This window comes from Hordeum vulgare, chromosome 7H (genome assembly GCF_904849725.1).
Source record: "Hordeum vulgare subsp. vulgare chromosome 7H, MorexV3_pseudomolecules_assembly, whole genome shotgun sequence".
Classification (NCBI taxonomy): domain Eukaryota; kingdom Viridiplantae; phylum Streptophyta; class Magnoliopsida; order Poales; family Poaceae; genus Hordeum; species Hordeum vulgare.
In genome coordinates, this window is record NC_058524.1 from 9,416,436 (window position 1) to 9,437,772 (window position 21,337).

At 43.9% G+C, this 21,337-nt stretch overlaps 2 protein-coding genes across 2 annotated transcripts; both read left to right on the forward strand.

Annotated features, from left to right (window-relative positions):
- Nucleotides 1-2,185: 2,185 nt before the first annotated feature.
- LOC123411851 (receptor-like protein 7) lies at nt 2,186-5,905 on the forward strand. The gene has a single exon (XM_045104810.1). The coding sequence runs from the start codon at nt 2,625-2,627 to the stop codon at nt 5,694-5,696; it is 3,072 nt and encodes a 1,023-aa protein (XP_044960745.1). The 5' UTR covers nt 2,186-2,624; the 3' UTR covers nt 5,697-5,905.
- A 6,635-nt stretch (nt 5,906-12,540) lies between these two features.
- Nucleotides 12,541-16,816, forward strand: LOC123413548 (receptor-like protein 7). Its single transcript, XM_045106481.1, has one exon. It carries the CDS (start codon nt 13,536-13,538, stop codon nt 16,605-16,607), a length of 3,072 nt encoding a protein of 1,023 aa, XP_044962416.1. The 5' UTR covers nt 12,541-13,535; the 3' UTR covers nt 16,608-16,816.
- The last annotated feature ends 4,521 nt before the right edge of the window (nt 16,817-21,337 follow it).

Genomic DNA, 21,337 nt, shown 5'->3' on the forward strand with positions numbered 1-21,337 from the left:
CTTGATGGACTTACCTGTGGTTGAGAAGCCGGTTCCGGCTATCCTTATGAACTGCGATAATCAGACGGTTATTGTCAAAGTGAAGAGTTCAAAGGACAATATGAAGTCCAACAAACATATAAGAATGAGATTGAAGTCTGTCAGACGTTTGAGAAACTCCGGAGTGATAGCGTTGGATTACATCCAAACGACTAAGAATCTGGCAGATCCCTTTACTAAAGGGCTATCATGTGTTGTGATGGATAGTGCATCGAGGGAGATGTGTATGAGACCCACATGAGTTGCCATGGTAGTAACCCAACCTATATGATCGGAGATCCCGTGAAGTAGGACCTGGGAAAACAAGCCAGCGGTGAACTGAGGAGAGTAACTTTACTAACCCACTCCGTTGGAGATGCAATGCTCCCGGATACTTTATGGTAGGATGACTACTGTCTTAATGTGTTCTAAAGCTTATGTGTAAGCAAGATGCTGTCCTAAAGAGCGATCTTTGGAGGAACACACCTATATGAGCTTGACTGCTGGTCACAGTCTATGAGATTTGGGTGATCTCTAGTAAACTCATGAATAGGCGAGGAGTGTGACTAATATGCTCCACCCGAGGGGTCACCTTCGGTAGCCTAGTACTAGTAAGACTTGTGGTAAAGCTTCTTTACGCCAAACTGATAATTCAAGGCATAGTCCATTGCTCAGTTGTAAAGGAGTGTAGCTGCTTGCTCTAGGTGAAGCTCAACCTTAGCAGGTCTTCACTGAAATGCTGGTATATTAAAACAGTGATTGGAACGATGGAACACGATGTGCCCTTGAGATCTGGTGGGGGATTGTTGAAATTAGTGATGGGCCTTAGGCCCATAAGAGAATTTCAGAAAAATCTCCAAGGGCCCATGTAGGTGGTGGCATGACAAGGTGGCGGAAAGTTTAGTCCCATCCCGCTAGTGGAGGAGAAGTTGGACCCCTTTATAAGTGTCTCTCTTCCACATGCTATTGGAGAGTGAGAAGAGAAGGTGCCCTCGCGCACTCCTCCTCCGCCGCCCGCCTCGTCACGACGCGACGCGACGCGGGTTGCGGGAATGAGCCGAGCTCATACCTACGCGCTTATTTTTGTCGGTCAGGAACGGAGAATACGCAACGGACACGGCATGATCCGAGACGTCGGATTGTGGGCTGTTACCGACTCGGACGTGGGCTCGGCCCACGTCTCTCCGCCCAGCCGCCTTTATAAGCTGAGAGGCAAGACATCGACCTTGTTTCCCCGAAAACAAACAAATTAATATCCCCCAACTGTACACCATCCAAATGTAATTAGAGTGATATTGCTTGATCTCCGAGAAGTAACTAAAGATGTTTAGAGGGCAGGACCATTAGTTTTGACCACAAGAGTAGGCGTGAAGAAATGGGATATTTTTTCTATGTTTCTACCCCTTCTATTGAGCACAACTTAAAAGTGTGTTCATCCTTTTGAATTTCCGAAACAAAAATCGGGAGTAATGGAGTAATAGTAGGTGCATGTTGTAGAGCAAACCCCACCGATGACTTTTCTTTTTGTGTCTTCTATTTCTGATTCCGCTCTCTTTTCATTTTCCTCTTTCTTTTTGTACACACTTTTCTTTTTCTAACATTTCTTTTTTGTTGTTTTTTACATTATGTTTATGCTCTTTCTTTTATTTGTACGTAACTATGACCAATTGATACGGTTTGTTCCTATAATAGTTTCTTACTGTCGGTGCGGAGACCGCCATGTTGTCTTTGCAATATCAAATGACAAATGACTTAGGCGAACAGGTTTTCTGAAATATACAAACATTTATAATGGATGTTGTAACATATATCGCAAATTGCTCCTACATATTCATCCATTTTTGTGACATGTTGACAATTTGATGTGTCGTGTTGATTTTTTTTTTTTTTTAGATAGACGGACATTTCCCATGGACGGTGTAACAAATTGTAGAAAGTAAACGCATGAGTTTGAAGAATTAATGAATTGTTTGTCTTCTTTCATAATGTTAGGAGTACATTCTTTTACACATGAGTTTAATTAAACATGGTAATAACTATATATTTCTTGTTTTCGAATTTTAAAGAGAAAACCAAAATAATAGGTGGGCCGGCCAACTACTTGAGCACACGTAGCTTCTTGTGGTGCGGTAAATTCCTGATTGACGTGATGGGGCTGGTATGTTTAATTTGGATTTTTGTAGTGTGTGGTCCTTTTTTGGTTTGGAAAAAGGAGGAATATGATCTCAACCTCTGCATCAATTGATACATGCAGCCATAATTGATAGTGTATGGTTGTGCTAGAATGAGAAGTATTGTGTGGTACAGGTGAGAAGTTTATTTTTGATTTTGCCGGACCTGGAGAAGGTTGACTGACCGGAGAATGCTGATCCGGTAATTGGCTTTGTACATCCAGCGGCTATTCTTTTCTTTTTCTTGAGAAATCACGTGCGACGACCAGTAAACAGAAATCCTGCTACTGGACGAGACGCATGGCCCATGATAGAGATGCACGGCACTGCATATGCCTTGTCTGCCATTGACACTGTGTATATAAAGGGGTGCAAGGCAGCGTACAAATCAATCCATCGATCACAGCTCACTCTTGAGCCATTCCAAACCAAACAATGCTACCACATACTAAGTCCTGCATGATGATGCATCCCTTGCCACTAGTACTGCTGTTGCTCCTCCTACAAATCCAGCTCCTGGCAGTAAGCTCCCACCCGCCTTGGGCTGCTGGTACGTTCATCAATCACACCGCCATAACACATGCTCGATGCTTGCCGGACCAAGCATCGGCGCTGCTCCGGCTGAAACGTTCCTTCACCACCACCGACGAGTCTGTCGCAGCCTTCCAGTCGTGGAAGGCCGGAACGGACTGCTGCAGCTGGGAGGGCATCCGATGCGGTGCCACCAGCGGCCGTGTCACTTCACTTGATTTGGGTGATTGCGGCTTGCAGAGTGACCACCTCGATCATGTGATCTTCGAGCTGACCTCCCTCAGGTATCTCAACCTGGGTGGAAATGACTTCAATCTTTCTGAAATACCATCCACCGGGTTTGAGCAGCTCACAATGCTCACCCATCTTAACCTTTCCACTTGCAACTTTTCAGGCCAAGTGCCTGCCTATAGCATCGGCCGTCTCATGTCTTTGGTTTCTCTCGATCTTTCCTTCCAATATGAAATTATTGAGCTGTTTGACATTGGTTATATAGTTGACAGTGGTTTCACCAACAAAGGGGAGCTCACACTGCCTCACTTAACAACCTTAGTTGCAAACCTTACATGTCTGGAGGAGCTCCATCTTGGCTGGGTGGACATGTCCGGGCAAGGAGAAGAGTGGTGCAATGCTCTAGCCAATTACACACCAAATATCAATGTTCTTAGCTTGCCCTTATGCTCGCTCTCTAGTCCCATCTGTGGATCCCTCGCTAGTTTGCAATCATTATCTGTGGTCGATCTACAGTACAATTGGTTGACTGGTTCAGTCCCAGAATTCTTTGCCAACTTCTCCTCCTTAAGTGTTCTCCGGCTTAGCTATAATCATGACCTTCAAGGATGGGTCCCTCCTGCGATCTTTCAACACAAAAAACTAGTGACTATTGACCTTCAAAACAATCGTCATATGACAGGTAATCTGCCAAATTTCTCAACTGACAGTAATCTGGAGAACTTACTTCTCGGCGACACCAATTTCTCTGGTACAATAACAAATTCCATTAGTAATCTCAAACATTTGAAGAAGCTTGGCCTTAATGCTCGCGGTTTTGCTGGAGAGCTACCCTCATCAATCGGTAGGCTCAGATCCTTGAACTCATTGCAGATCTCTGGGTTGGGACTAGTAGGTTCAATATCACCCTGGATCCTAAACTTAACCTCCATAGAGGTTCTAGAAGTTTCCTATTGTGGTTTACATGGACAAATACCTTCTTCCATTGGTGATTTGAACAAATTGAAGAAACTGGCATTGTATAACTGCAATTTTTCAGGGGTAATACCTTGCGGTATCTTCAACTTAACTCAATTAGATACCCTCGAACTTCATTCAAATAATTTAATTGGCACCATGCAACTGAACTCGTTCTCAAAATTGCAAAAACTATTTGATTTGAATCTCTCAAACAATAAATTAAATGTAATTGAAGGAGATTATAATTCTTCACTAGCATCCTTCCCTGACATTTGGTATCTATCTTTGGCATCATGTAACATAACAAATTTCCCTAACATTCTGAGACATTTAAATGACATAAATGGAGTTGATCTTTCGAATAACCAGATTCATGGAGCTATACCCCACTGGGCATGGGAGAAATGGACAGGCGCTGGTTTTTTCTTTCTGAACTTATCACACAATTATTTTACTACTGTTGGGTATGACACCTTCCTTCCTTTGTCTGTCTTATATTTCGATCTCAGTTTTAACATGTTTGAGGGGCCAATACCTATAACCAAATACTCCAGGGTGCTTGACTACTCAAGCAACCATTTCACATCCATGCCAATCAACATTTCTACTCAACTTGATAATACCCTCTATTTCAAGGCATCAAGAAACCACCTCTCGGGAAATATTTCACCATCTTTTTGTAGCACAACGCTACAAATTATTGATCTTGCTTGGAATAACCTCAGTGGTTCAATACCTCCATGCCTAATGGAGGATGCGAATGTACTCCAAGTTCTAAATCTGGAAGAAAACAAACTTTCTGGGGAGTTGCCCCATAATATCAACGAAAGTTGCATGTTTGAGGCACTTGACTTCAGCGACAACCAAATTGAAGGACAGTTGCCCAGATCTATAGTATCTTGCAAATACTTGGAGGTCCTCGATATTGGAAACAATCAAATTAGTGACTCTTTTCCATGTTGGATGGCTATGCTTGCCAGACTTCAAGTCCTAGTTCTGAAGTCGAACAAGTTTTTTGGACATATATCACCTTTTATTGCTGATGAAAGGAACGCGTGCCAATTTCCAAGTCTGCGGGTCCTTGATTTGTCCTCCAACAACTTATCAGGGACATTGACAGAAAAAATATTTGTTGGATTGAAGTCCATGATGGTAAAAGTTGTGAACCAAACGCCAGTGATGGAGTATCATGGTGCAAATAGCCAAAACAACCAAGTATATCAAGTTAACATTGTGCTCACATACAAAGGGTTTGAGGTAGTCTTTACCAAATTATTAAGAGGCCTGGTATTCATTGATCTGTCAAACAATGCAATCCATGGCAGCATTCCAGAAGCTATTGGAAAACTTGTTTTGCTGCAATCACTCAACATGTCGCACAACTCCATCACGGGACTGATTCCTCAGGTCGGTCGTTTGAACCAGCTGGAGTCTTTGGACCTCTCGTCAAATCATATTTCAGGAGAGATTCCACAGGAGGTATCATCTCTCGACTTTCTCACAACATTAAACCTATCTAACAACTTGCTGCATGGGAGGATACCAGAGTCGCCTCATTTCTCGACATTCGATAATAGCTCATTTATGGGCAACACTGGGTTATGTGGGCCTCCACTTTCAAAACAATGCAGCAATGAGAAAACACCACATTCGGCCCTGCATATTTCAAAGGAGAAGCATTTGGATGTTATGCTATTTCTTTTTGTTGGATTGGGAATTGGTGTAGGGTTTGCTGTTGCAATTGTAGTGATATGGGTGCTCCCTCATAGGAATAATCATGAATGATCACTTATGATTGAAAAGTATATGTGCACAACAAGATGTGTATACATAATTTGTAATAGTTATAGGTTTATTATCTTATCGGTAGATATATGAGCGGTTGCACTTATATCGCTCGAGTACATTGGTATGCAAGCTGTCTTGTACTATTGTGTATGTATGGTTTTGGTCCAATCATCCATAGTGGCATAAAAATATTAATCAATGCTTCAAAGATACTACGCATGTTTGCATTTTACTCTTGTCCAACATGAATGCACGCAAATATGTAATAACATTGAAATAGTGTCACTTTACAAGAAAAACTAACACTGAAATGTATGATCCTATTGATTGGTTCTTGTGTTTGCTCTCGAGTTAAAGGGATGTACTTATCTGCAGACATGGGATATTTTCTTCGGGCTTAAGAAGGGAAGCATGCAAGCATCCTCAATGGCCGTCTCCAATAAACCGGGTGATGGAGCCAGATACACATAGTGAGCTAGAGATATTGCAGGTTTTTTGGTGGTTGAGCTGCCTACCTTATAGTCTCTACTATACAAAAGACAGAAAATTTGTTTGCACGTACAAACCATCAACCAATTTTTCCATTTGATAAGCCTTATTTGTTAGATCTTTCACTACCGTAATAACCTCAATGTAGACGGCCTTTATCGAGGCCATCTGCATACCTTCGCATAAATCGACCTTGGGCTGCTGGTACGTTCATCAATCACACCGCCATAACACATGGTCGATGCTTGCCGGACCAAGCATCGGCGCTGCTCCGGCTGAAATGTTCCTTCACCATCACCGACGAGTCTGTTGCGGCCTTCCACTCTAGTCGTGGAAGGCCGGAACGGACTGCTTCAGCTGGGAGGGCATCCGATGCGGTGCCACGAGCGGCCGTGTCACTTTACTTGATTTGGGTGATTGCGGCTTGCAGAGTGACCACCTTGATCATGTGCGTGAGTTAATCACGTTGCCCTGTACACATAGGATTAGGAAAGAAAGACAAACCGAGTCCTAGTAGTATTAGGATACCTAGTCCTAGTCTATTTTCATAGTCCCTTGTGGACGTGTATAAAAGGCACCCCAGGGGTGTTGATTGTGTTGAAATTAGTGATGGGACTTAGGCCCATAAGAGAATTTCAGAAAAATCTCCAAGGGCCCATGTAGGTGGTGGCATGACAAGGTTGTGGGAAGTTTAGTCCCACCTCGCTAGTGGAGGGGAAGTTGGACCCCTTTATAAGGGTCTCTCTTCCACATGCTATTGGAGAGTGAGAAGAGAAGGTGCCCTCGCGCACTCCTCCTCCGCCGCCCGTCTCGTCACGCCTCGATGCGGGTTCCAGGAATGAGCCGAGCTCATACCTACGGTCAGGAATGGAGACTCGGACGTGGGTTCGGCCCACGTCTCTCCGCCCAACCGCCTTTATAAGCTGGCTAACGCCTACCCTAGCCACGAGAACCAGACTCCGTCCGTCTGCTTCGTCTACGTCCTCGTCATCGCCATGTCTTCACCATCCGAGGCCGATCGTCTCGCCCTTGAAGCTGAGAAGAAGAGGGCAGATGATGCTACGGCCAACTGGCCTATTGGAGGGTATGACTCGTTTATCCTCATGTTCGTATTTATCCTAGCACTACTACTTGCTTGCATAGATGCATCAACTATATGCGTAGTATGTGCTAGGTTAGTTCAAGATCACTACGTCATTAGTCGCTAGTTATTATCTCATGGATTAATACACTCGGAAAATTGCCTATTTACTCAACAATCCAAAAACCTAATGTCTGTAGGAATTTTTCGAGTAATGATTTTGCTGCTGCACTAAAACCGGACAAGTTTACCGGTACTTATTTCAAGCGTTGGCAAACGAGAACCACCTTATGGCTCATGGCTATGAACGTGTTCTGGGTAGCCGGTGTCACTCCAACGGGAACGATCTCTCCTGAACAGGAGAAGATGTTCGCGGAGGCCACCATCCTATTCCTTGGAGCAGTCATAAGCGTGATCGGAGATAAGATGGTTGACGCATACTTACATATGCATGTTGCCAAAGACTTGTGGGAGGCGCTCGAATCTAAATTCGGGGCCACCGACGCTGGGAGTGAGATGTATGTTATGGAGCAGTTCCACGATAACAAGATGGTTGACAATCGTTCTGTATTGGAACAGGCTCATGAGATAATATGCATAGCTAAAGAACTTGAGGTTCTTAAGTGCAATTTGCCGGGCAAGTTTGTTGCGGGCTGTATAATTGCTAAGCTCCCTAATTCCTGAAGGAACTTTGCTACTGCTCTGAAACATCAGAGGCGTGAGTTCTCAGTAGAGGACATCATCGGCCATCTGAGTGCTGAGCAGAACTCGAGAGCAAAGGACTCCAATGAAAAAGCGATGGAAAGCTCTTCTGCTGCCAATATGGTACATCAGAGGAACTTCAATTCCCACAAGCCCAAGGGAAAGAATTATGTCCAACAGAATACCGACTTCAAGAAGAAGGGAAAGAAGCCCTTCAAGAAGAATAAGAAGGGAGATGACTGCTATACTTGTGGTTCAGAGGAACATTGGGCGAAGAAATGCCCAAACAAGTACAAGAAGCCGGCGCAGGACTCCAAGTCTGCCAATATGATTGTGGGCAACAATGAAAGTGGTGCATCTGGGTACGGTAATTTACTTACTGTATTTTCAGTTTGTCGGTCCATTGATTGGTGGGTGGACACGGGTGCAAATATTCATGTGTGTGTTGACTTATCATTGTTTTCTTCTTATCAGGCCACCGGTCGCGGGTCCGTATTGTTGGGGAATGACGCGAGTGCTTCTGTTCTTGGTGTTGGCACGGTCGATCTGAAGTTTACTTCGGGAAGGATCGTGCAGTTGAAGAACGTGCAGCATGTCCCCGCCATCAAGAAGAACCTCGTTAGTGGTTCCCTTCTGTGTAGAGAAGGGTTTAAGTTGGTATTCGAGTCTAATAAAGTAGTAGTTACGAAATATGGACTTTTCGTTGGAAAAGGTTATGAGTGCGGAGGTGTGTTCCGCCTTTCCCTTGCAGATTTTTGTAATATAGTCGTGAACAATATTCATTCGAGTGTTAATGAATCTGAAGTTTGGCATTCACGTCTTTGTCACATAAGTTTCGGTGTTATGTCGCGGCTAGCAAAATTGAATTTAATCCCGACTTTCACTTTAGCCAAAGGTTCTAAGTGCCATTCGTATGTGCAAGCAAAGCAACCTCGCAAGCCTCACAAGGCTGCAGAGGAGAGACACTTGGCACCATTAGAACTCATACATTCTGATCTTTACTTCTCAAACGAGTTTGATTCCTTTTGTGCGGAACACGACATTATTCATGAGAGGACGCCTCCCTATTCACCCCAGTCAAACGGGGTTGCCGAGCGGAAAAACCGTACTCTAACTGATTTGGTTAACGCCATGTTAGATACATCGGGTTTATCCAAGGCATGGTGGGGGGAGGCTATATTGACTGCGTGTCATGTCCTGAATAAGGTTCCTACAAAAGATAATGAAGTCACTCCTTATGAGGAGTGGTCGAAGAGAAGGACGACGCTCTCGTACTTACGTACTTGGGGCTGCTTGGCGAAAGTCAATGTACCGATCCCCAAGAAGCGTAAGCTTGGACCAAAGACTGTGGACTGTGTTAATTTGGGATACGCTAAGAATAGCATAGGCTATAGATTTCTAGTAGTGAAATCTGAGGTACCTGACGTGAAGGTCGGTACAATAATGGAGTCGAGGGATGCTACATTCTTTGAGGATATATTTCCCATGAGAGATATGCAAAGCACTTCTAGACAGAAATCTGAGATAACTCCCGAGCCTGCTATTCCTATGGAATATTATGAACAAACACATGATGATAATCCCGAGGAGGATGACGAGGAAACCCTTGGTAGGGGCAAGAGACAAAGGACTGCAAAGACCTTTGGTGATGATTTCTTCGTATACCTCATGGATGATAATCCCACTTCTATTTCAGAAGCGTATGCTTCTCCAGATGCTGATTACTGGAAAGCTGCGGTCCGTAGAGAGATGGATTCCATCATGGCTAACGGGACATGGGAAATCACTGATCGTCCCTATGGTTGCAAACCATTGGGATGCAAGTGGGTGTTCAAAAAGATGCTTAGGCCCGATGGTACGATTGAAAAGTACAAGGCTAGGCTTGTGGCCAAGGGCTATGCCTAGAAAGAAGAAGAAGATTTCTTTGATACTTACTCACCTGTGGCTAGACTGACCATCATTCGAGTACTACTCTCATTGGCGGCCTCTCATGGTCTTCTCGTTCATCAAATGGACGTTAAGACGGCTTCCTGAATGGAGAGCTAAATGAGGAAATCTATATGCAACAACCAGATGGCTTTGTGATAGAAGGTCAGGAAGGAAAGATGTGTAAGTTGCTGAAATCTTTATATGGTCTGAGACAAGCACCTAAGCAATGACATGAGAAGTTTAATACAACTCTGACATCTGTTGGCTTCGTTGTTAATGAAGCTGACAAATGTGTATACTATCGCCATGGTGGGGGCGAAGGAGTTATATTGTGCTTGTATGTTGATGACATATTGATATTTGGAACCAACCTCAAAGTAATTGAGGAGGTTAAGTCTTTTCTGTCTCAAAACTTTGAGATGAAGGACCTTGGGGTGGCTGATGTTATCTTGAACATCAAGCTTTTGAGAGATGATGAGGGTGGGATTACACTTCTGCAATCCCACTATGTTGAGAAGATTTTGAGTCGCTTTGGATGTTCAGACTGCAAAATTTCTCAAACACCATATGATCCTACTGTGCTTATTCGAAAGTTTAAAGGCACAACTATAGATCAATTGAGATTCTCTCAAATTATCGGTTCACTTATGTACCTAGCAAGCGCAACGAGGCCTGATATCGCGTTTGCTGTGAGCAAACTTAGCCGGTTTGTTGCAAACCCGGGCGATGTTCATTGGCGTGCTGTTGAAAGAATTATGCGTTACCTGAAAGGTACTGTCAACCACGGACTTCACTATACGGGATACATATCGGTACTTGAAGGGTATAGTGATGCGAATTGGATCTCTGATGCTGATGAGATGAAGGCCACTACTGGGTATATGTTTACTCTTGGGGGTGGTGCTGTTTCCTGGAAGTCTTGCAAGCAAACGATCTTAACGAGATCGACAATGGAAGCAGAATTAACAGCATTAGACACATCTGGTGTCGAAGCAGAATTTCTTCAAGATCTCTTGATGGACTTACCTGTGGTTGAGAAGCCGGTTCCGGCTATCCTTATGAACTGCGATAATCAGACGGTTATTGTCAAAGTGAAGAGTTCAAAGGACAATATGAAGTCCAACAAACATATAAGAATGAGATTGAAGTCTGTCAGACGTTTGAGAAACTCCGGAGTGATAGCGTTGGATTACATCCAAACGACTAAGAATCTGGCAGATCCCTTTACTAAAGGGCTATCATGTGTTGTGATGGATAGTGCATCGAGGGAGATGTGTATGAGACCCACATGAGTTGCCATGGTAGTAACCCAACCTATATGATCGGAGATCCCGTGAAGTAGGACCTGGGAAAACAAGCCAGCGGTGAACTGAGGAGAGTAACTTTACTAACCCACTCCGTTGGAGATGCAATGCTCCCGGATACTTTATGGTAGGATGACTACTGTCTTAATGTGTTCTAAAGCTTATGTGTAAGCAAGATGCTGTCCTAAAGAGCGATCTTTGGAGGAACACACCTATATGAGCTTGACTGCTGGTCACAGTCTATGAGATTTGGGTGATCTCTAGTAAACTCATGAATAGGCGAGGAGTGTGACTAATATGCTCCACCCGAGGGGTCACCTTCGGTAGCCTAGTACTAGTAAGACTTGTGGTAAAGCTTCTTTACGCCAAACTGATAATTCAAGGCATAGTCCATTGCTCAGTTGTAAAGGAGTGTAGCTGCTTGCTCTAGGTGAAGCTCAACCTTAGCAGGTCTTCACTGAAATGCTGGTATATTAAAACAGTGATTGGAACGATGGAACACGATGTGCCCTTGAGATCTGGTGGGGGATTGTTGAAATTAGTGATGGGCCTTAGGCCCATAAGAGAATTTCAGAAAAATCTCCAAGGGCCCATGTAGGTGGTGGCATGACAAGGTGGCGGAAAGTTTAGTCCCATCCCGCTAGTGGAGGAGAAGTTGGACCCCTTTATAAGTGTCTCTCTTCCACATGCTATTGGAGAGTGAGAAGAGAAGGTGCCCTCGCGCACTCCTCCTCCGCCGCCCGCCTCGTCACGACGCGACGCGACGCGGGTTGCGGGAATGAGCCGAGCTCATACCTACGCGCTTATTTTTGTCGGTCAGGAACGGAGAATACGCAACGGACACGGCATGATCCGAGACGTCGGATTATGGGCTGTTACCGACTCGGACGTGGGCTCGGCCCACGTCTCTCCGCCCAGCCGCCTTTATAAGCTGAGAGGCAAGACATCGACCTTGTTTCCCCGAAAACAAACAAATTAATATCCCCCAACTGTACACCATCCAAATGTAATTAGAGTGATATTGCTTGATCTCCGAGAAGTAACTAAAGATGTTTAGAGGGCAGGACCATTAGTTTTGACCACAAGAGTAGGCGTGAAGAAATGGGATACTTTTTCTATGTTTCTACCCCTTCTATTGAGCACAACTTAAAAGTGTGTTCATCCTTTTGAATTTCCGAAACAAAAATCGGGAGTAATGGAGTAATAGTAGGTGCATGTTGTAGAGCAAACCCCACCGATGACTTTTCTTTTTGTGTCTTCTATTTCTGATTCCGCTCTCTTTTCATTTTCCTCTTTCTTTTTGTACACACTTTTCTTTTTCTAACATTTCTTTTTTGTTGTTTTTTACATTATGTTTATGCTCTTTCTTTTATTTGTACGTAACTATGACCAATTGATACGGTTTGTTCCTATAATAGTTTCTTACTGTCGGTGCGGAGACCGCCATGTTGTCTTTGCAATATCAAATGACAAATGACTTAGGCGAACAGGTTTTCTGAAATATACAAACATTTATAATGGATGTTGTAACATATATCGCAAATTGCTCCTACATATCCATCCATTTTTGTGACATGTTGACAATTTGATGTGTCGTGTTGATTTTTTTTTTTTTGAGATAGACGGACATTTCCCATGGACGGTGTAACAAATTGTAGAAAGTAAACGCATGAGTTTGAAGAATTAATGAATTGTTTGTCTTCTTTCATAATGTTAGGAGTACATTCTTTTACACATGAGTTTAATTAAACATGGTAATAACTATATATTTCTTGTTTTTGAATTTTAAAGAGAAAACCAAAATAATAGGTGGGCCGGCCAACTACTTGAGCACACGTAGCTTCTTGTGGTGCGGTAAATTCCTGATTGACGTGATGGGGCTGGTATGTTTAATTTGGATTTTTGTAGTGTGTGGTCCTTTTTTGGTTTGGAAAAAGGAGGAATATAATCTCAACCTCTGCATCAATTGATACATGCAGCCATAATTGATAGTGTATGGTTGTGCTAGAATGAGAAGTATTGTGTGGTACAGGTGAGAAGTTTATTTTTGATTTTGCCGGACCTGGAGAAGGTTGACTGACCGGAGAATGCTGATCCGGTAATTGGCTTTGTACATCCAGCGGCTATTCTTTTCTTTTTCTTGAGAAATCACGTGCGACGACCAGTAAACAGAAATCCTGCTACTGGACGAGACGCATGGCCCATGATAGAGATGCACGGCACTGCATATGCCTTGTCTGCCATTGACACTGTGTATATAAAGGGGTGCAAGGCAGCGTACAAATCAATCCATCGATCACAGCTCACTCTTGAGCCATTCCAAACCAAACAATGCTACCACATACTAAGTCCTGCATGATGATGCATCCCTTGCCACTAGTACTGCTGTTGCTCCTCCTACAAATCCAGCTCCTGGCAGTAAGCTCCCACCCGCCTTGGGCTGCTGGTACGTTCATCAATCACACCGCCATAACACATGCTCGATGCTTGCCGGACCAAGCATCGGCGCTGCTCCGGCTGAAACGTTCCTTCACCACCACCGACGAGTCTGTCGCAGCCTTCCAGTCGTGGAAGGCCGGAACGGACTGCTGCAGCTGGGAGGGCATCCGATGCGGTGCCACCAGCGGCCGTGTCACTTCACTTGATTTGGGTGATTGCGGCTTGCAGAGTGACCACCTCGATCATGTGATCTTCGAGCTGACCTCCCTCAGGTATCTCAACCTGGGTGGAAATGACTTCAATCTTTCTGAAATACCATCCACCGGGTTTGAGCAGCTCACAATGCTCACCCATCTTAACCTTTCCACTTGCAACTTTTCAGGCCAAGTGCCTGCCTATAGCATCGGCCGTCTCATGTCTTTGGTTTCTCTCGATCTTTCCTTCCAATATGAAATTATTGAGCTGTTTGACATTGGTTATATAGTTGACAGTGGTTTCACCAACAAAGGGGAGCTCACACTGCCTCACTTAACAACCTTAGTTGCAAACCTTACATGTCTGGAGGAGCTCCATCTTGGCTGGGTGGACATGTCCGGGCAAGGAGAAGAGTGGTGCAATGCTCTAGCCAATTACACACCAAATATCAATGTTCTTAGCTTGCCCTTATGCTCGCTCTCTAGTCCCATCTGTGGATCCCTCGCTAGTTTGCAATCATTATCTGTGGTCGATCTACAGTACAATTGGTTGACTGGTTCAGTCCCAGAATTCTTTGCCAACTTCTCCTCCTTAAGTGTTCTCCGGCTTAGCTATAATCATGACCTTCAAGGATGGGTCCCTCCTGCGATCTTTCAACACAAAAAACTAGTGACTATTGACCTTCAAAACAATCGTCATATGACAGGTAATCTGCCAAATTTCTCAACTGACAGTAATCTGGAGAACTTACTTCTCGGCGACACCAATTTCTCTGGTACAATAACAAATTCCATTAGTAATCTCAAACATTTGAAGAAGCTTGGCCTTAATGCTCGCGGTTTTGCTGGAGAGCTACCCTCATCAATCGGTAGGCTCAGATCCTTGAACTCATTGCAGATCTCTGGGTTGGGACTAGTAGGTTCAATATCACCCTGGATCCTAAACTTAACCTCCATAGAGGTTCTAGAAGTTTCCTATTGTGGTTTACATGGACAAATACCTTCTTCCATTGGTGATTTGAACAAATTGAAGAAACTGGCATTGTATAACTGCAATTTTTCAGGGGTAATACCTTGCGGTATCTTCAACTTAACTCAATTAGATACCCTCGAACTTCATTCAAATAATTTAATTGGCACCATGCAACTGAACTCGTTCTCAAAATTGCAAAAACTATTTGATTTGAATCTCTCAAACAATAAATTAAATGTAATTGAAGGAGATTATAATTCTTCACTAGCATCCTTCCCTGACATTTGGTATCTATCTTTGGCATCATGTAACATAACAAATTTCCCTAACATTCTGAGACATTTAAATGACATAAATGGAGTTGATCTTTCGAATAACCAGATTCATGGAGCTATACCCCACTGGGCATGGGAGAAATGGACAGGCGCTGGTTTTTTCTTTCTGAACTTATCACACAATTATTTTACTACTGTTGGGTATGACACCTTCCTTCCTTTGTCTGTCTTATATTTCGATCTCAGTTTTAACATGTTTGAGGGGCCAATACCTATAACCAAATACTCCAGGGTGCTTGACTACTCAAGCAACCATTTCACATCCATGCCAATCAACATTTCTACTCAACTTGATAATACCCTCTATTTCAAGGCATCAAGAAACCACCTCTCGGGAAATATTTCACCATCTTTTTGTAGCACAACGCTACAAATTATTGATCTTGCTTGGAATAACCTCAGTGGTTCAATACCTCCATGCCTAATGGAGGATGCGAATGTACTCCAAGTTCTAAATCTGGAAGAAAACAAACTTTCTGGGGAGTTGCCCCATAATATCAACGAAAGTTGCATGTTTGAGGCACTTGACTTCAGCGACAACCAAATTGAAGGACAGTTGCCCAGATCTATAGTATCTTGCAAATACTTGGAGGTCCTCGATATTGGAAACAATCAAATTAGTGACTCTTTTCCATGTTGGATGGCTATGCTTGCCAGACTTCAAGTCCTAGTTCTGAAGTCGAACAAGTTTTTTGGACATATATCACCTTTTATTGCTGATGAAAGGAACGCGTGCCAATTTCCAAGTCTGCGGGTCCTTGATTTGTCCTCCAACAACTTATCAGGGACATTGACAGAAAAAATATTTGTTGGATTGAAGTCCATGATGGTAAAAGTTGTGAACCAAACGCCAGTGATGGAGTATCATGGTGCAAATAGCCAAAACAACCAAGTATATCAAGTTAACATTGTGCTCACATACAAAGGGTTTGAGGTAGTCTTTACCAAATTATTAAGAGGCCTGGTATTCATTGATCTGTCAAACAATGCAATCCATGGCAGCATTCCAGAAGCTATTGGAAAACTTGTTTTGCTGCAATCACTCAACATGTCGCACAACTCCATCACGGGGCTGATTCCTCAGGTCGGTCGTTTGAACCAGCTGGAGTCTTTGGACCTCTCGTCAAATCATATTTCAGGAGAGATTCCACAGGAGGTATCATCTCTCGACTTTCTCACAACATTAAACCTATCTAACAACTTGCTGCATGGGAGGATACCAGAGTCGCCTCATTTCTCGACATTCGATAATAGCTCATTTATGGGCAACACTGGGTTATGTGGGCCTCCACTTTCAAAACAATGCAGCAATGAGAAAACACCACATTCGGCCCTGCATATTTCAAAGGAGAAGCATTTGGATGTTATGCTATTTCTTTTTGTTGGATTGGGAATTGGTGTAGGGTTTGCTGTTGCAATTGTAGTGATATGGGTGCTCCCTCATAGGAATAATCATGAATGATCACTTATGATTGAAAAGTATATGTGCACAACAAGATGTGTATACATAATTTGTAATAGTTATAGGTTTATTATCTTATCGGTAGATATATGAGCGGTTGCACTTATATCGCTCGAGTACATTGGTATGCAAGCTGTCTTGTACTATTGTGTATGTATGGTTTTGGTCCAATCATCCATAGTGGCATAAAAATATTAATCAATGCTTCAAAGATACTACGCATGTTTGCATTTTACTCTTGTCCAACATGAATGCACGCAAATATGTAATAACATTGAAATAGTGTCACTTTACAAGAAAAACTAACACTGAAATGTATGATCCTATTGATTGGTTCTTGTGTTTGCTCTCGAGTTAAAGGGATGTACTTATCTGCAGACATGGGATATTTTCTTCGGGCTTAAGAAGGGAAGCATGCAAGCATCCTCAATGGCCGTCTCCAATAAACCGGGTGATGGAGCCAGATACACATAGTGAGCTAGAGATATTGCAGGTTTTTTGGTGGTTGAGCTGCCTACCTTATAGTCTCTACTATACAAAAGACAGAAAATTTGTTTGCACGTACAAACCATCAACCAATTTTTCCATTTGATAAGCCTTATTTGTTAGATCTTTCACTACCGTAATAACCTCAATGTAGACGGCCTTTATCGAGGCCATCTGCATACCTTCGCATAAATCGACCTTGGGCTGCTGGTACGTTCATCAATCACACCGCCATAACACATGGTCGATGCTTGCCGGACCAAGCATCGGCGCTGCTCCGGCTGAAATGTTCCTTCACCATCACCGACGAGTCTGTTGCGGCCTTCCACTCTAGTCGTGGAAGGCCGGAACGGACTGCTTCAGCTGGGAGGGCATCCGATGCGGTGCCACGAGCGGCCGTGTCACTTTACTTGATTTGGGTGATTGCGGCTTGCAGAGTGACCACCTTGATCATGTGCGTGAGTTAATCACGTTGCCCTGTACACATAGGATTAGGAAAGAAAGACAAACCGAGTCCTAGTAGTATTAGGATACCTAGTCCTAGTCTATTTTCATAGTCCCTTGTGGACGTGTATAAAAGGCACCCCAGGGGTGTTGATTGTGTTGAAATTAGTGATGGGACTTAGGCCCATAAGAGAATTTCAGAAAAATCTCCAAGGGCCCATGTAGGTGGTGGCATGACAAGGTTGTGGGAAGTTTAGTCCCACCTCGCTAGTGGAGGGGAAGTTGGACCCCTTTATAAGGGTCTCTCTTCCACATGCTATTGGAGAGTGAGAAGAGAAGGTGCCCTCGCGCACTCCTCCTCCGCCGCCCGTCTCGTCACGCCTCGATGCGGGTTCCAGGAATGAGCCGAGCTCATACCTACGGTCAGGAATGGAGACTCGGACGTGGGTTCGGCCCACGTCTCTCCGCCCAACCGCCTTTATAAGCTGGCTAACGCCTACCCTAGCCACGAGAACCAGACTCCGTCCGTCTGCTTCGTCTACGTCCTCGTCATCGCCATGTCTTCACCATCCGAGGCCGATCGTCTCGCCCTTGAAGCTGAGAAGAAGAGGGCAGATGATGCTACGGCCAACTGGCCTATTGGAGGGTATGACTCGTTTATCCTCATGTTCGTATTTATCCTAGCACTACTACTTGCTTGCATAGATGCATCAACTATATGCGTAGTATGTGCTAGGTTAGTTCAAGATCACTACGTCATTAGTCGCTAGTTATTATCTCATGGATTAATACACTCGGAAAATTGCCTATTTACTCAACAATCCAAAAACCTAATGTCTGTAGGAATTTTTCGAGTAATGATTTTGCTGCTGCACTAAAACCGGACAAGTTTACCGGTACTTATTTCAAGCGTTGGCAAACGAGAACCACCTTATGGCTCATGGCTATGAACGTGTTCTGGGTAGCCGGTGTCACTCCAACGGGAACGATCTCTCCTGAACAGGAGAAGATGTTCGCGGAGGCCACCATCCTATTCCTTGGAGCAGTCATAAGCGTGATCGGAGATAAGATGGTTGACGCATACTTACATATGCATGTTGCCAAAGACTTGTGGGAGGCGCTCGAATCTAAATTCGGGGCCACCGACGCTGGGAGTGAGATGTATGTTATGGAGCAGTTCCACGATAACAAGATGGTTGACAATCGTTCTGTATTGGAACAGGCTCATGAGATAATATGCATAGCTAAAGAACTTGAGGTTCTTAAGTGCAATTTGCCGGGCAAGTTTGTTGCGGGCTGTATAATTGCTAAGCTCCCTAATTCCTGAAGGAACTTTGCTACTGCTCTGAAACATCAGAGGCGTGAGTTCTCAGTAGAGGACATCATCGGCCATCTGAGTGCTGAGCAGAACTCGAGAGCAAAGGACTCCAATGAAAAAGCGATGGAAAGCTCTTCTGCTGCCAATATGGTACATCAGAGGAACTTCAATTCCCACAAGCCCAAGGGAAAGAATTATGTCCAACAGAATACCGACTTCAAGAAGAAGGGAAAGAAGCCCTTCAAGAAGAATAAGAAGGGAGATGACTGCTATACTTGTGGTTCAGAGGAACATTGGGCGAAGAAATGCCCAAACAAGTACAAGAAGCCGGCGCAGGACTCCAAGTCTGCCAATATGATTGTGGGCAACAATGAAAGTGGTGCATCTGGGTACGGTAATTTACTTACTGTATTTTCAGTTTGTCGGTCCATTGATTGGTGGGTGGACACGGGTGCAAATATTCATGTGTGTGTTGACTTATCATTGTTTTCTTCTTATCAGGCCACCGGTCGCGGGTCCGTATTGTTGGGGAATGACGCGAGTGCTTCTGTTCTTGGTGTTGGCACGGTCGATCTGAAGTTTACTTCGGGAAGGATCGTGCAGTTGAAGAACGTGCAGCATGTCCCCGCCATCAAGAAGAACCTCGTTAGTGGTTCCCTTCTGTGTAGAGAAGGGTTTAAGTTGGTATTCGAGTCTAATAAAGTAGTAGTTACGAAATATGGACTTTTCGTTGGAAAAGGTTATGAGTGCGGAGGTGTGTTCCGCCTTTCCCTTGCAGATTTTTGTAATATAGTCGTGAACAATATTCATTCGAGTGTTAATGAATCTGAAGTTTGGCATTCACGTCTTTGTCACATAAGTTTCGGTGTTATGTCGCGGCTAGCAAAATTGAATTTAATCCCGACTTTCACTTTAGCCAAAGGTTCTAAGTGCCATTCGTATGTGCAAGCAAAGCAACCTCGCAAGCCTCACAAGGCTGCAGAGGAGAGACACTTGGCACCATTAGAACTCATACATTCTGATCTTTACTTCTCAAACGAGTTTGATTCCTTTTGTGCGGAACACGACATTATTCATGAGAGGACGCCTCCCTATTCACCCCAGTCAAACGGGGTTGCCGAGCGGAAAAACCGTACTCTAACTGATTTGGTTAACGCCATGTTAGATACATCGGGTTTATCCAAGGCATGGTGGGGGGAGGCTATATTGACTGCGTGTCATGTCCTGAATAAGGTTCCTACAAAAGATAATGAAGTCACTCCTTATGAGGAGTGGTCGAAGAGAAGGACGACGCTCTCGTACTTACGTACTTGGGGCTGCTTGGCGAAAGTCAATGTACCGATCCCCAAGAAGCGTAAGCTTGGACCAAAGACTGTGGACTGTGTTAATTTGGGATACGCTAAGAATAGCATAGGCTATAGATTTCTAGTAGTGAAATCTGAGGTACCTGACGTGAAGGTCGGTACAATAATGGAGTCGAGGGATGCTACATTCTTTGAGGATATATTTCCCATGAGAGATATGCAAAGCACTTCTAGACAGAAATCTGAGATAACTCCCGAGCCTGCTATTCCTATGGAATATTATGAACAAACACATGATGATAATCCCGAGGAGGATGACGAGGAAACCCTTGGTAGGGGCAAGAGACAAAGGACTGCAAAGACCTTTGGTGATGATTTCTTCGTATACCTCATGGATGATAATCCCACTTCTATTTCAGAAGCGTATGCTTCTCCAGATGCTGATTACTGGAAAGCTGCGGTCCGTAGCGAGATGGATTCCATCATGGCTAACGGGACATGGGAAATCACTGATCGTCCCTATGGTTGCAAACCATTGGGATGCAAGTGGGTGTTCAAAAAGATGCTTAGGCCCGATGGTACGATTGAAAAGTACAAGGCTAGGCTTGTGGCCAAGGGCTATGCCTAGAAAGAAGAAGAAGATTTCTTTGATACTTACTCACCTGTGGCTAGACTGACCATCATTCGAGTACTACTCTCATTGGCGGCCTCTCATGGTCTTCTCGTTCATCAAATGGACGTTAAGACGGCTTCCTGAATGGAGAGCTAAATGAGGAAATCTATATGCAACAACCAGATGGCTTTGTGATAGAAGGTCAGGAAGGAAAGATGTGTAAGTTGCTGAAATCTTTATATGGTCTGAGACAAGCACCTAAGCAATGACATGAGAAGTTTAATACAACTCTGACATCTGTTGGCTTCGTTGTTAATGAAGCTGACAAATGTGTATACTATCGCCATGGTGGGGGCGAAGGAGTTATATTGTGCTTGTATGTTGATGACATATTGATATTTGGAACCAACCTCAAAGTAATTGAGGAGGTTAAGTCTTTTCTGTCTCAAAACTTTGAGATGAAGGACCTTGGGGTGGCTGATGTTATCTTGAACATCAAGCTTTTGAGAGATGATGAGGGTGGGATTACACTTCTGCAATCCCACTATGTTGAGAAGATTTTGAG